We start from the raw sequence: 16600 nt of genomic DNA on the forward strand, positions 1-16600 counted from the left end.
ATGGTGTATTAACTAGATCTGTCCGACAATATTTGTGTATCAACACAGGTTTTCTTTTTTTGGTAAATACTTAGGAGTGGGATTGTTGGCTTGTAAGAGTATGTCTAACTGTTAAAAACAGATGTGTCTAAAGTGGATATGCCATTTTGCACTCCCACCACCAGTGCATATTAGGGTTTTATTTTTTAGCATTTCAGTAGTAGTGGTTTCTCATGTTGGTCTTAATTTACATTTCCCTAATGACTAAGTTGAGCATTTTTATACATGAATGTTTGATAACCATAGACCTATTTTCTTTGGTGAACTATTTTCTTGTTCTTTATTTTTGAGTTTTTTATATGTTCTGGACACTTGTCCTTTCTCATGTGTTTTGCAGATACTTTGTCACAGTGGGTGGTTTTTGTTTTTGCCCCATTAGCAGTATTTTTCACAGAGCATTTAAGTTTTTTAATTTTTTGATGAAGTTCAGTTTTTCTCTTCTGTGATTGTGCTTTGGATGTCAGATATAAGAACTCTGCCTAATTTAATGTCACAGAGGTTTTTCTGCCCCCACTTTTTTTTCCTACTCTAACAGCCGCACAGTTTCAGGTTTTACATTTAGGTCTATGATCCATTTGAATTAATATTTTTACAATATTCATTTATTTGGCCGTGCCAAGTCTTATTGGTGGCACGTGGGATCTTCGCTTTTGCGGCATGCGCCATCTTTATTATGGGCTTCTGGGATCTAGTTCCCTGAGCACAGATCAAACCCAGGCCCTCTGCAGTGGAAGCCAGAATCTTAGCCACTGAACTACCACAAAAGTCTCTGACTCATTGACTTCGGTGACTCAGACTCATATGAGAGACACAATAAAGAATCAACAAAATCACTGTATTCTCTTGGGCCCGTAAAGGTTATAATACACTTTTGAGCTTTGTATGCTTTTTGCCTCGCCACACTTGTAGGATCTCTAATCTCAACCAGGCATTGACCCCAAGTCACTTCAGTGAAAGCCTGGAATTCTAACCAGTGTAGATTTTCAAACGTGCAGCTTCTAGAGCCTTCACCGTGTCCGATGTTCTTTCAGAGAATCTGAAGTCCATCACTGGAGTTTGAACTAAACTTTTAAATGATATGTAGTTTTGCTTACAAACAGTGGTTTAAACAACATACAAAGTCCCCGCTCCTGGATTCAGGAGAGGGTAACACTCGCCTCTAGTACGAAACCACCTTACTGCCCAGGATGTTGACTGCATAAACTTTGCCTGCAAGGGCATTGTGGAAACTGTAGTCCAACATCTGTGAAGGGTCTTAAATACTTCCAGTGGAAAGAATGAAAAGTGTTAGTCGCTCAGCCTTGTCCGATTCTTTGCGACCCCAAGGACTACAGCTCGCCAGTTTCCTGTCTATAGAATTCTCCAGGCAGTAATACTGGAGTGGGTTGTCATTTCCTTCTACACACAATCTTCCCGACCCAAGGATAGAACCTCGATCTCCTGCACTGCAGGCTTCAGATTGCAGGCCTTCTGAGAATTGGGGGCGGGGGGGGGGGGGGGGCGGGTATGCCCACTTGGCTTTCTGGGAAGTGTAGTCAACAAGTTCGGTAGGCTCTCGGACACTTTCGCACAGGCGCGACCCCGACAAGGGAATTGTGGGAAGTGTGTCCCCAGAGCAGCCTCTGGGTGGAACTTCCGCTCTGGGCGGAACTTCCTCTCTGGGCGGAACTTATGCTTTGGGCGGTCCTGTTATCCCCCTCTCCTACCTGGCACCGGTGAGTGGTTTCTGCATTTTGCGACCCGTGGGAACTTGTTTGGGAACCTGTCTAACCCAGTCATGAATTTGGGGGCAAGAGCTGCTTCAGAGAGCAGTGGTTTGAGGGGTGGGGCGTGGAAGGTGATGCCTTTGGGCTGAGGCCTCTCCGTTCCCGGATGTGGATGGGTCAGTTTTGGTCTAGTTGGAGGGTCTCCAGATTTCTCCCCTGGTAAGATTGACTGGTAGGAGGGTGAGGACCCTCCTACCAGGCTGCGCGCTGTCCATCTCACTCTATCATTTGCCGCAGTAGAACATTGGATGAATTAAATTTCTCCTTCTCTAACGGCTTTCCGTAAGTTTCGGATGAGGTTATTACTCTTAAACATCAGATTCAATTCTCTCTTGGTCCAGTGCTTAGGACTCCGCACTTTAACTGCTAAGGACCTGGGTAGGATTCCTGGTCAGGGGGGTAAGATCACACAAGCCACTCGTGGCGCGCCCCCCCCCCCCCGCAAAAAAATTCCAATGGGTAAATTTAAAGATCTAATTTGCCTTTATGAAGCAGTTTGTGGACTGGTCACCATAGGAGGGTTATTCAAAATGGACACTTTTTTCCCTAAGCAAAAGAGTTGGGCAAAGGAATTGTTAGTTAAAGAAAAGAAAGGATAATTTTAGGTCATGACATCTTTTTGGGGGAGGGATGGGAATGGCAAGGGCTTATAGTGCGGATACCTGTTCCTTGGGGGATGGAAATTTTAGTGCTAACCATAAAATACCAACCTAGTTGATTAAGATTACATTTCTATGAAAGATGAAAACTGAAAGTCTCGATTTGCTGCTGTCGTGTGTGTGCGTGACAATGACTCCACTTTAGGCCTTAAAAAAAAAAAAAAATACTACCTTCGTAGTGTTGCAGAAACCAGGAATCAAGAAACCAAGTACCACACTGGGAGAGTTGGAGAGCTCAGGTTTATTACACCAGTGGGCTCAGCGGAGTTAACTCTCCAAGCTCTGAGCAAAGCCCGAACAAAGGGGTTACAGAGATTTTATAGACAGACTATAGTGGGCAACACTAGCTGCTAACAGGCTGGTTTAAACTAAGGGGTTTTGCACACGCAGGACCAGCTGTCAAGATGGAGAGGGGGATGCCATACCTTTACATGGAGAGACATGATTAAGCAGGTTTGCAGGGGCTGGGCACTTGCAAAGAGCAGGACAAGATGAGTGAGATAACCTCCACTTCCTAGTATTGTAAGTCCCCACTTTCTGAGACTATGTGACCTACGTGATCCAGACTTTGCAAGGAGGAAGCTGAGTTACTGAGGCAGAATGAGCAGGAAGTTATGTAAAATTTTAACCTTTCCTTTTCAGTAGTACAGTGGTTTGAGAATTAAACCAGTTGTTGAGTTGCCCAGTTGTTTCTGACTCTTTGTGACCCCATAGACTACAGAACGCCAGGCCTGCCTATCCCTCACCATCTACTGGAGTTTGCCCAAGTTCATATTCATTGCATCAGTGATGCCCTCCAGTCATCTCATCCTCTGACACCCTCTTCTCCTTCTGCCCTCAATCTTTCCCAGAATCAGGGACTTTTCCAGTGAGTCAACTGTTTGCATCAGATGACCAAAATACTAGCGCTTCTGCTTCAGCATCAGTCCTTCCAGTGACTATTCAGGATTGATCTCCCTTAAGATTGACTGGTTTGATCTCCTTGCTGTCCAAGGGACTTCCGGGAGTCTTCTCCAGCACTGCAGTTTGAACACATAAAGTTTTTGGTGTTCTTTCTTCTTTACTGGTCCATCTCTCACAATCCTATGTGGCCACTGGGAAGACCATAGCCTTGACTATATGGGCCTTTGTTGGCAGAGTAATGTCTCTGCTTTTCAATACGTTGCCTAGGTTTGTCATTAGTTTCCTGCCAAGAAGCAATCGCCTTCTGATTTCATGGCTACAGTCACTGTGTGCAATGATTTTGGAGCCCAAGAAGAGGAAATCCGTCACTACTTCCATATTTCCCCCTTCTATTTGCCATGCAGTAATGAGGCCAGATGCCATGATCTTTGTTTTTTTTAATATTGAGTCTTAAGCCAGTGTGAGTGTGTGTGACTGTATGTGTGAAACAAATGACTCCACTTTGGACCTTTTTTTTTTTTTTTTTCAACACTATCTTCGTAGTACAGTAGCTTGAGATAGTGTAAATAAAATCTTGTTGGAGAAACTGTGCATATTTTGAGGTGTAGGGCAATCATTTTAGCTTATCCATGGTTTGGCCTTGTATGTAGCACTACTTTTATTGAAAAGCCCACTGGGGATTGGGTAATTTAGGTGGCAGGCAGGAGTCACTGTTATGGCTTGAATTCTTTGCTTTGAGGTAGCATACTCACTCAGGAGCTAGAGTCATTCTGAGCCAAAAGCAGCCAAAATGTCCATGCCCACATTGCACTTGCCTTTGGAAACCACAGTGACTGGCACCTAAAATGTCCCAAAGCATCGCACCCACAACCACATCAGGCACATAGGCCACACAAGCACATAAGCACTACAGGTACTAGGTTCATCCCCAAAGCCCAGTGTCACCAGTTTAATCTTTAGACCTACAGAGGCCTAGAAAAACTACCATATGGGATGCAGCATCCAGAGTTCCCAGAAAAGTCTTAGTTCCTCTGTTTCCCCCTTTTATCTTAGAGAATAGGGCCACTGTCTCTGGTGAAGACACGGAGATCTTGGTCCCATCCCTAAGTATGTTATTTGGCTGGAGACATTTGAATCTGCAATGTCCCCTTAAATAAGATGCAGCATCCAGTTAGCATGGGATTTTACTAGCTTCTGTCCTTATCTATACTTCAGTTTTTAAATTTCTCCTTCAGGGAGGAGATTTTCTCAAATGTTTCAGTAAAGCCATCAGTCGTTTGGTACTGCACAAAAATGAGAGTTGTGAGTGACCTGGACTGGATAGAGCTTCCTGCACAGGACCCTTGTATTTCTTCCAGACACTGCAACCCCTGGGACATCATGGGAGTTGGCGAGTTTCACACAAGGGAGTTTGAGCTTGGTCAAAAGCCTGGGTAGGATATAGTCTCCCTCTCTTCCAGGAGTCACCTCTCAGACTTCTGTCCGCACCCACTGCACCAGCTTATCCCTTGTAACAGGAAGCTTATTTATATCCTGTTTGCCCCCATGTGGCCAGAGGGTAGGCAGCAGCTCAGTTTTTCACTCAGGGAACTGGTACTGCCAAGGGACAACGGGACTGAGAAGCCCTTGCATCTCCACCATGCCACATGGAAATGTCCCTGCTCAATCTGTTACCGGATTTGGGCTTTGGTTGGGTGTTTTGGGACAGAGCCTAAGGAAGCAGGGTTCACTCTAGGTTGGATGCTGTCAGAAAGCTTTGGGAGAGCAGACAAACAAAGATAAAATCTAAAGTTGTAAAGAAGTAGCAGTGACTCTTTTAGCCAAGAGGGTGACGCTTGGTATTATGTGGGTGGCACAGTGACCTTATTTTTATCTGTCTAAACAAAATTATGAAGGGGCCTTGTTCTGTCTTACTTTACCCATAGTCTCAGAGACACCTCATTTGAGGATGGTATTCTGTGATTGGTTTATATCCTAAAGGAGAATAACAGTGCCCTAGTTGGATTGCCATGCCAGCTTTCACATGTCAGGGGCTGTTTTGTTTTCACCTCTCAGATTCATTCAGTGAATCATTATATAATCATCATTGAAAGGTTTTAGATTTTCAGTGGCTTTTATTAGAAAATGTCTAGCTTATATTGAATTTAGAGAAATAGAGGCAAAATACGAGACTTGAAGAACAAGTACAAGTGTGGACTTCTCTGGTGGTCCAGTGATTAAGACTCTGTGTTTCCATTGGAGGGGGTGTGGGTTCAAACCCTGGACAAGGAACTATATAAGATCTTGCATGCCGTATAGTGTGGGCAAAACAAAAAAACCAAGTCTGTGTGTTGATATATATTAAATATGTTTGTAGGGAGAGAAAAAATCTGGTTATCTTCAAGGAGACAGAATCTAAGTATCATTCCACCCCACCCCATCCCCCCATTTTGCTTTATACTGTTTTAATTAGCTTCGAGTAACACGGATGAGAGAGTTGGACTGTGAAGAAAGCTGAGCACTTAAAAATTGATGCTTTTGAACTGTGGCGTAGGAGAAGACTCTTGAGAGTCCCTTGGACTGCAAGGAGATCCAACCAGTCCATCCTAAAGGAGATCAGTCCTGGATGTTCATTGGAAGGACTGATGCTGAAGCTGAAACTGCAATACTTTGGCCACCTTATGTGAAGAGTTGACTCATTGGAAAAGACCCTGATGCTGGGAGGGATTGGGGGCAGGAGGAGAAGGAGACGACAGAGGATGAGATGGCTGGATGACATCACCAACTCGATGGACATGAGTTTGAGTAAACTCTGTGAGTTGGTGATGGACAGGGAGGCCTGGTGTGCTGTGATTCATGGGCTCGCAAAGAGTTGGACACCACTGAGCGACTGAACTGAACATATGTTTTAAAATTACTACCCATAATAACGATTTTAACTAGAAAATATTAATATTTAATATACTAAATACAATATTTCATATTAATATAAACATCCTCCCTCACCAATAGAATTCTCCTCAGTGCTCTGGCATTAAATCATAGGCTTTGGGAATCACCCTGACTCCAGTGCCAAGCTCTTCAGCAATTACCCTTGCATTGACATAGCAGACAATTTCTTAACTTTCTGAAATTTGGTGTTTTCACATCCAAAGCAGGGATCATATCAACCTTAATGAAAAGTTTAGGTGAGGGAAGAGCACTTTTCCATGAGGACGAGTTTCCATTTTGGCCCTTTCAAGTGTGTTTTTCCTGCCAAAGCAGTGGTACCACAGGGTCTGGAGTTGGCACTGCTACCTCCTTCCTTCCCCATTGCCCCTCCTAAATCATTCCTCTTCGCCTATTCTTTTACCTCACAGCTTTAGCCTCCTAACATCAGATTAGACTAAAATGAGCCTGCATTCAATCACCTTGTGTCCCCTAAGCAGTTAATATCTTGAAGATTGAATCTCCCTACTTGTTCCCTTTCCAACAACACTCCTGCCATAATTGGGAGACACTTTGATTTCAGAAAGTCGTGTCTGTGGAATATTTTCACTGGGGAACTCAAGGAAAATTAACAGACCCCGTGCAGGGAACCTCATTACCACCCAGAGAGTCCGGACTGTGGGGTTCTTTCCGCTGTGGAATTTTGGGAAGTGTAGTCAAGCAGCTCCCGTAGTTCCAACACGTCTTCCTGCAAAGTGAGACTCTGGTTAGTGTCCCTTGGCATTCGGGGAAGTGTAGTTCTGACACTTAGTTTCTTGCACTGCCGCTCAAGAAGGGGAAATCAGATGAATTCTGGGAAGTGTAGTCCAGACGCCCCGTGAACTCCTAGGATTTCCGTCCAGGGAGAGTGAGGTTGCTGGTGTCTCTTCCGTGGGGCGGACTTGTCAGTTCTGCGTCTTGGTGGCCCTTCCAAATGTTCTGGATCTGTGCATGGGATGCTCCATTACCTGGCAATCGACTTAGGGGGAAAGAATCCTCGGCGGAGAGTGCAGGTGCGGAGGAGCAAAGGCAGCGGTGTGCGTTCCCGTTGGCGGAGCGGTTGGGGTATTCTGGAGACCCTGAGAGAGGACCAGCTCCCCTGGCATATCTCCTAGATTAAGAGTTTCCGTGGCTTTGGGCTAGCCCGTTCCGCCTCTCAGCTTTCCACGCACGCTTCTACTTCCTCACATGGGGAGTTAATCTCCCCGTGCCTCCCGTTGTGTGTGTGTGTGTGTGTGTGTGTGTGTGTGTGCGCGCGCGCGCGTGCACGCTTCTACTTCCTCACATGGGGAGTTAATCTCCCCGTGCCTCCCGTTGTGTGTGTGTGTGTGTGTGTGGAGTTAATCTTCCCCTGCCTCCCGTTGTGTGTGTGTGTGTGTGTGCACGCTTCTACTTCCTCACATGGGGAGTTAATCTCCCCGTGTCTCCCGTTGTGGTGTGTGTGGTGTGTGTGTGTGTGTGTGTGTGAGCGCGCGCGCGCACCTAGTCGCTCAGTCGTGTCTGACTCTGTCATCCCTTGAACTGTAGCCCGCCAGGCTCCTCTGTCCATGGGATTCTCCGCGCCTAGTCGCTCAGTCGTGTCTGACTCTGCCATCCCATGAACTGTAGCCTGACAGGCTCCTCTGTCCATGGGATTCTCCAGGCAAGAATACTGTTACCACGCCCTCCTCCAGAGGATCTTCCTCACCAGGAATCGGACCCAGATCTCCCGCTTTGCAGGAGGATTCTTTATTGCCTGAGCCACCCATTACTTTTCTTTAAAAAGTAATAAGAGTTGTTTTGGGAAGAGGTGATACAAATAAAAGTCTTAGCCGGTTCCTGGCAAATAGTGCTGATTTCTCCTTGCTGTTAATTTCTGAAAGAATGGTCAGGTGCCCGGGTTAGCATCAGAGATCCACTTTCAGTGACCCTTATCCTTCTTTCTATGTCTGTGCCACACTGGGTCATCCTGCACCCCTTCTGACTTGGAAGAGAAGGTTCCAGACTGCTCGGAGGGAAGGGAGGCCTTAACTTTTAAGGAAGATGAGGGCTCGGTCCTGGCATTTCCTAGCATTCTCTCTTTCCCCAGCGTGACCTCAAAAAGAACTACAGGAGGTAGGAGTGACTCCTGGTCTACTAACTGCAAAGCTCCACGTGAGTAGGACTTGATATTTTTCTCTTACAATGGCGGTTGTATCAATCAGAGAATGTGTCTGATGTGTAATTGGACATGGGCATTGATAATAATTAAACCTTAATCGTTAACTTCAATGAGTGAAAGTGTTAGTAGCTGAGTCCTGTTGAACTCTTTGCGACCCCATGGACTGTAGCCCTTCGGCCTCCCGTCCATGAAATGCTCCAGGCAAGAATACTGGAATGGGTAGCCTTTGTCTTCTCTCCAGGGGATCTTCCTTATCCAGGGATCTGATTCGGTTCTTCTGCATTACAGGTAGATTGTTTACCCTCTGAGACACCAAGGAAACCCCAATGATGAGGGCTTTACACAAATAAATACATTGTGCCGCACCATGACTCTGAAAAGAAATGTTGCTTTTTTCCCCCTTCTGTAAAATGAGATTGATACTCAGAGTGCTGTAAATTATGTGCCCATAGTCACCCACAAAGTCAGGGGCTCAACTGAGGTTGAAATTCAGGCAATTAGTCCAGAGCTTGAGATCATAGTCTTTTAGTCCTTAAGGCTTAGGAACCAGGTGGAATCAGGCATCATAGTTAGGAATTGATTGTGAAGGGCCTTAAATCAAATAAGATGGGCTTGGACTTTCCTGTGAGTTTTTAAAGGCATTGCCAACTATTTTGTTTCCCTTGTTGTGAATAGTATTTCTTATTTCATTCAGGAATTAAGAAATTTGAGAGAGAAAATTTCTTAATTACTCATTAATTCAGGGTGTAATGATAGCAAGTGTTAAGCTTCTAATACGTTTTTGCTTAGTGGCTCTTTTTGTATATTTGTCTATAAACATTTTACAGATTTTTTTTTTTTTTAAATCACGGCTTTCTCAGTGGTTTTCCCCTTATGTGTTTTAACTATGGGAATTCCCAAACACTATAAGAAAAAATAAACTAATGAACTTCCATATAATTTCTTGATTAGTCTTACTATTTTCATTATTTCCATTCCTATGACTGTTTTCTGACTTTTAAGGCTATTTTATCTTTATATAATGTTAAACCTATGGAAAAGTTGCAAAAATAGTATAAGGAGCTCTCATATACCTGTTACCCAAATTGACCAATTGTTTTGCCTATCTGCTTTGTACCTCCATCAGCCAAATAACACCAGGAATTTACCTTATTCAATGACAGCTTATCTTAACTTTTTGCATGAAGGAAGCTCATATACCATGAAATCAGGAGGTGTCTTGGTAAGAGGGATTTCAGAAAGACTGATTGTAGAATTTTAGCATCACATACTTGGTAATGTTAGATATTATACTAAAGAATAGTGTTCATCTAGTTGATATCTATTAAGTTAATCATAAGTAAGTAATGCCAGATAACATATTGGATACCATACTATTAAATAATCCACAGTCTTCTATTTATTTTGTTATGTTTTTTAACTAAAAGTCTTCATAACTGGTTTCCCCCCAAGTTTAAAGTCCAATTTTATGCCTTATGTTGTATTTTTTTTCATTTATTTTTATCAGTTGGAGGCTAATTACTTTACAATATTGTAGTGGGTTTTGTCATACATTGACATGAATCAGCCATGGAGTTACATGTATTCCCCATCCTGATCCCCCCTCCCACCTCCCTCTCCACCTGATTCCTCTGGGTCTTCCCAGCGCACCAGGCCCGAGCACTTGTCTCATGCTTCCAACCTGGGTGGTGATCTGTTTCACCATAGATAATATACATGTTTCGATGCTGTTCTCTCGAAACATCCCACCCTCGCCTTCTCCCACAGAGTCCAAAAGTCTGTTCTGTACATCTGTGTCTCTTTTTCTGTTTTGCATATAGGGTTATCATTACCATCTTTCTAAATTCCATATATATGTGTTAGTATGCTGTATGTTGTATTTTTTGTTTATAAACATTTTACAGAACTTTTCTCATACTTTTCTTAATGTTCTTCTTTCATTTTTTTGACATAATTTTTTTAAATTAATTAATTAATTAATTTTACTTTACAACATAGTATTGGTTTTCCCATACATTGACTTCAATCCAACAGGAGTGTACATGAGTTCCCCACCCTGAACCCCCCTCCCACCTCCATCCCATCCCTTTGGGTCATCCCAGTGCACCAGCCCCAAGCATCCTGTATCATGCATCGAACCTGAACTGGCGATTTGTTTCACATATGATAATTTACATGTTTCAATGCCATTCTCCCATATCATCCTGCCCTCACCCTCTCCCACAGAGTCCAAAGACTGTTCAATACATCTGTGTCTCTCTTGCTGTCTCGCATACAGGGTTATCGTTACCATCTTTCTAAATTCCATATATATGCGTTAGTATACTGTACTGGTGTTTTTCTTTCTGACTTACTTCACTCTGTATAATAGGCTTCACTTTCATCCCCCTCATTATAACTAATTCAGATGTATTCTCTTTAATGGGTGAGTAATATTCCATTGTGTATATGTACCATAGCTTCCTTATCCATTCATCTGCTGATGGACATCTAGGTTGTTTCCATGTCTTGGCTATTATCAACAGTGCTGCGATGAACATAGGGGTACATGTGTCTCTTTCAATTCTGGTTTCCTTAGTGTGTATGCCCACCAGTGGGATTGCTGGGTCATATGGCAGTTCTATTTCCAGTATTTTAAGGAATCTCCACACTGTTCTCCATGGTAGCTGTACTAGTTTGCATTCCCACCAACAGTGTAAGAGGGTTCCCTTTTCTCCACACCCTCTCCAGCATTTATTACTTGTAGACTTTTGGATAGCAGCCATTCTGACTGGCGTGTAATGGTACCTCATTGTGGTTTTGATTTGCATTTCTCTGATAATGAGTGATGTTGAGCATCTTTTCATGTGTTTGTTAGCCATCTGTATGTCTTCTTTGGAGAAATGTCTGTTTAGTTCTTTGGCCCACTTTTTGATTGGGTCATTTATTTTTCTGGAATTGAGCTGCAGGAGTTACTTGTATATTTTTGAGATTAATTCTTTGTCCATTGCTTCATTTGCTATTATTTCCTCCCATTCTGAAGGCTGTATTTTCACCTGGCTTATATTTCCCTTTGTTGTGCAAAAGCTTTTAAGTTTAATTAGGTCCCATTTGTTTATTTTTGCTTTTATTTCCAATATTCTGGGAGATGCGTCATAGAGGATCCTGCTGTGGTTTATGTCAGAGAGTGTTTTGCCTATGTTTTCCTCTAGGAGTTTTATAGTTTCTGGTCTTCCGTTTAGATCTTTAATCCATTTTGAGTTTATTTTTGTGTATGGTGTTAGAAAGTGTTCTAGTTTCATTCTTTCACAAGTGGCAGACCACTTTTCCCAGCACTACTTGTTAAAGAGATTGTCTTTTCTCCATTGTAAATTCTTGCCTCCTTTGTCAAAGATAAGGTGTCCATAGGTGCATGGATTTATCTCTGGGCTTTCTGTTCTGTTCCATTGATCTATATTTCTGTCTTTGTGCCAGTATCACGCTGTCTTGATGACTGTGGCTTTGTAGTAGAGACTGAAGTCAGGCAGGTTGATTCCTCCAGTTCCATTCTTCTTTCTCAGGATTGCTTTGGGTATTCGAGGTTTTTTTGTATTTCCATACAAATTGTGAAATTATGTGTTCGAATCCTCTGAAAAATACCGTTGGTAGCTTGATAGGGATTGCATTGAATCTATAGATTGCTTTGGGTAGTATACTCATTTTCACTATATTGATTCTTCCGATCCATGAACACACTATATTTCTCCATCTATTTGTGTCCTCTTTGATTTCTTTAATCAGTGTTTTATAGTTTTCTATATATAGGTCTTTTGTTTCTTTCAGTAGATTTATTCCTAAGTATTTTATTCTTTTCGTTGCAATGGTGAATGGAATTGTTTCCTTACTTTCTCTTTCTGTTTTCTCATTGTTAGTGTATAGGAGTGCAAGGGATTTCTGTGTGTTATTTTTATATCCTGCAACTTTAGTATATTCATTGATTAACTCTAGTAATTTTCTGGTGGAGTCTTTAGGGTTTTCTATGTAGAAGATCATGTCATGTGCAAACAATGAGAGTTTTACTTTTCTTTTCCAATCTGGATTCCTTTTATTGCTTTTTCTGCCCTGATTGCTGTGGCCAAAACTTCCAAAACTATGTTGAATAGTAGTGGTGAGAGTGGGCACCCTAGTCTTGCTCCTGACTTTAGGGGAAATGCTTTCAATTTTTCACCATTGACAGTAATGTTTGCTGAGAACCGGTTTGTCATATATAGCTTTTATTATGTTGAGGTATCTTCCTTCTATTCCTGCTTTCTGGAGGGTTTTTTTTCTTTTTAATCATAAATGGATGTTGAATTTTCTCAATGGCTTTCTCTGCATCTATTGAGATAATCATATGGTTCTTCTTTAATGTGGAATGAGTCTACATTCTTCGTCTTTTTTGTTCTTGATATTTTGGGGGAGTATCAGTTCAGTCGCTCAGTTGTGTCCGACTTTATGACCCCACAGACAGTATGCCAGGCTTCCCTGTCCATCACCAACTCCTGGAGCTTGCTCAAACTCATGTCCATCAAGTCAGTGATCCCATCCAACCATCTCATCCTCTGTTGTCCTCTTCTGCCTTCCATCTCTCCCAGTATCAGGGTCTTTTCCAATGAGTCAGTTCTTCACATCAGGTGGCCAAAATATTGGAGCTTCAACTTCAGCAGCAGTCCTTCCAATGAATATTGAGGGTTGATGTCCTTTAGGATTGACGGATTTGATCTCCTTGCTGTCCAAGGGACTCTCAAGGGTCTTCTCCAACATCACAGTTCAAAAGCATCAGTTCTCCGATGCTCAGGTTTCTTTATGGCCCAACTCTCACGTCCATACATGACTGCTGGAAAAACCGTAGCTCTAACTAGATGGACCTTTGTCAGCAACGTAATGTCTCGGCTTTTTAATATGCTGTCTATGTTTTTGGGGTGTATATAGTCAAGTTATTTTGGAGAAAGTTCTTCATTTGCGGTTCGTCTGATGTTTTCCATTGTTAAGTTCAGATTATGCATTGTTGGCAGGGATTCCACAGAAGTGTGAGGTGTCCTTGTCACTGCAACATAGCTGGAGCCAAAGGATATCAGTATATCCCTATATTAGTAAACTCAGCTTTGTTTACTAGACTCAGGTAATGTCTGTCAGATTTCTTCATTGTAAAGTTATCTCTTTTTTTTAATTATTAAAGTTTTTTAATAGGGAGATACATTTACTAATTTATATCTACTGTAAAGAGAAGCTTCTCCTTCCCTACTTATTTATTTATTCATTCATATATAAATATTAGTATTGACTCAATCCATAAATTCATATTGCAAATCTAAATGACATGTAGATTAATAAACATTTATTTTTACCAGCCTGAAATATATGTATCATAGAATTCACCCATTTCAGGTGTACAGTTTAATGATATTTAGTAACTTTGCTGAGCAGCACAACTATCACTGTAATAATTTGGAACAATTTCATTTCTGCAGTTGGATTCCTTAGTTAACCCCCATTCTCTCCCCAGAAAGCCAGGGTACCATTAACATACTTTCTGTCTCCATAGATTTGCCTATTCTAGACATTTCATATAAATAGAATCATACAGTATGTAGTCTTTTGTGTCTGTCTTCTGTTTGTTCATTCACACATAGGCCAACATTCCAGTTGTTTCCAATTGTAGGTTATTATGAGTAATGCTGCTTTGAACTTTCATGCACTCATTCACAAGAAGCATCTGTGACCCAAGCTACTCTTTCATGTCTTTTTCTGCCTTCTCAGACTCTCAGAACTTGCTCAGACAATTCTGACCTCCTAGAACCTGTATAACTCAGGACTGTGCCCATCCCTAGGCATAGGAGGAAACATGACCACACTCAAGGTGAGTAGTACCTGCCTTTCTCACTTTAAAGTTCGATCTCATTGCTCAGATAGTTGCACCTTTGTTTTGGGTTGACTCAAGCAGAACAGGAGACATGGGAGACATTATGTTGTCCTTCTTGAGTTTTCTTTGTGTTTGTTTTTATTTTATATGATTATTATATATTTTATGGAGTAGAAAAATGACTAGAAATGAATAACTCTCCCATTTCATTACTTCCCTACTGGAAAACTAACTGTTATTTTCTCTTTGTCTTTTCCTCATGTGCATTTATAACTGTATTTGTATTTAGGTGTACATCTAACTTTAAATTTTGACTTTGTTCCATTAATATTATATATTTTTTAAAATGGGTGCTTCACATTTGCCACGGTATTGATACACCTTTTTTTTTTATTTTTTGGCAGCTTTTTATTTTTGACTACATCCTACCTGTAAACATTTAGGGGGTTTACAAATTTGACTGTTCTAGGCAACCCTTCAGTGACAGCTTTCTTCCATGATACCTTTTCCCCTCAAATCAGTTGTGAAAACAATGTCAGTTTTTTGTCCTTGATGTACTATGCATTCAATATAGAAAGAACTATATTTGATCTGTGTTGTGTGGGCTGTTTCTTAGGTAGAATATCCAAATAACAACATGGCACATCTCTTTTTTCTTTCTTTCTCTCTCTCTCTCTTTTTTTTTTTTTTTTGATGCACCACATGGCTTGTGGGATTTTAGTTTGTTAAAAAGATTTGGGAGGACTTCCTGGTGGTCTAGTGGCTAAGATTCCATACTCCCAATGCAGGGGGCCTGAGTTCAATCCCTGGTCAGGGAACTAGGTCCCACATACCCCAACTAAAAATTTGCATGCTGCAACTGAAACCTGGTTCTGCCAAATAAATAAATATTTTTAAAATGTTGGTATAACATCAGACACATGTAATGTCCATCTTACAATCAGTGGCTACTTAAAAAGGGAAAGTGCCAAGAAGGTGGAGAGGATGGGTAGGAAGTGAGTCCAGACTCTGAGGGACTTCAGTCAGTCTGTTGCCACTGAGGAAGGAGAATCACTGAGGAAGCCACTGAGGAGAATCAGTGTGTGGCATTGGCAGGATAGAAGGACTGGGAAGTCTACAAACTGATTGAAGTCCTTCAGAATCTGAACTCACCTCTCACCCATCCCTTCTTTTCTATAGCTGCCTTTCCAGGGAGGCTGAGGAAAGTCAGTGTGTGGTGTTGGAAGAACAGAAGGAGGGGGGCTGGGAAATCTACACATTTCCACAGGAGCCGGAATATCTTCCCATCATCCACCTCTCCTTCTTGGCATTGTCCCGCTTCCACTGGACACTGGTTGTAAGATTGAGCTGAGATTGTTTGTTGTAGGAGGCAGTGACCTTCATGGATGTGGCTGTGACCTTCACGGAGGAGGAGTTGGGGCTGCTGGACTTGGCCCAGAAGAAGCTGTACCAGGATGTGATGCTGGAGAACTTCCGGAATCTGGTCTCAGTGGGTGAGCACAGGCGCCCTGTCTTTTTTAAAAAATATGTACTTGGCTGCTCCGAGTCTTAGTCGCAGTATGTGGAATCTAGTTCCCTGACCATGAATCAAACCCAGGCCCCCTGCCCTGGGAGTGCAGAGTCTTAGTCACTGGACCACCAGAGAGGTCCCAGGCACCTTTTCTAACAAGGTCATCTCCCTGGTTTGGCTTTGTGTCCTCAGATGTGGAAGGCTTTTGGGGTCTTGAAATGGCACTTGGGGACCTGAGTTTCATACCAATGCTTTTTAACAAAATAAAATAAGGGAGAAAAATATCAGAATTTGTCAGGAAGAATGGAATACATTGCAGGAAATACTCTGGCCATTTGTGTGCATCATATAAGCACCAGTGAGGGGGAAATTTAATGAAAATAGGCACGGGTGAGAAATTGGTTTCTGTAGTACTTACTGTATTTATGTGTCCAGGTCTTGAAATATTGGTATTTTGGGGGTTTTTTTGTTTTCCTTTTTACTTTTTGACTGCACCTTGGGCCATGAGGGATCTTAGTTCCCTGATCACAGATCAAACCCGTGCCTCCTGCATAGAAACTCAGAATCTTAACTGCTAGACCACCAGAGAAGTTCCAGTATTTTTTGAAATAGGTCATATTTTCTTAAAAATATTTTCATTATGCTCGTTTTGACTCATTGACCAACATTAGATACAGGAATCTTAATTTCCAGTAAATTGTACTGTTAGTATATTCATTTTCTTTTCTTTTTTCCTGACATTAAATTTATTTGTTTTTAATTGAAGGATAATTGCTT

General features: G+C 42.0%; 1 protein-coding gene across 4 annotated transcripts in view; it reads left to right on the forward strand.

Annotated features, from left to right (window-relative positions):
• Positions 1-7181: 7181 nt before the first annotated feature.
• Positions 7182-16600, forward strand: part of LOC122692138 (zinc finger protein 226-like) — a 32872-nt gene continuing 23453 nt past the window's right edge. For 3 of the 4 annotated variants that reach the window (XM_043899374.1, XM_043899373.1, XM_043899375.1), the window contains exons 1-4: positions 7182-7326; positions 8382-8446; positions 14211-14310; positions 15680-15806. In XM_043899374.1, the coding sequence (XP_043755309.1) occupies positions 14296-14310; positions 15680-15806 (142 nt within the window). In that variant the 5' untranslated portion in view covers positions 7182-7326; positions 8382-8446; positions 14211-14295. Of the gene's footprint in view, positions 7327-8381; positions 8447-14210; positions 14311-15679; positions 15807-16600 lie in introns of those variants that run through there. The other variant, XM_043899381.1, reaches the window with a different exon arrangement.

The sequence above is a fragment of the Cervus elaphus genome, chromosome 4 (assembly GCF_910594005.1).
Source record: "Cervus elaphus chromosome 4, mCerEla1.1, whole genome shotgun sequence".
Classification (NCBI taxonomy): Eukaryota; Metazoa; Chordata; class Mammalia; order Artiodactyla; family Cervidae; genus Cervus; species Cervus elaphus.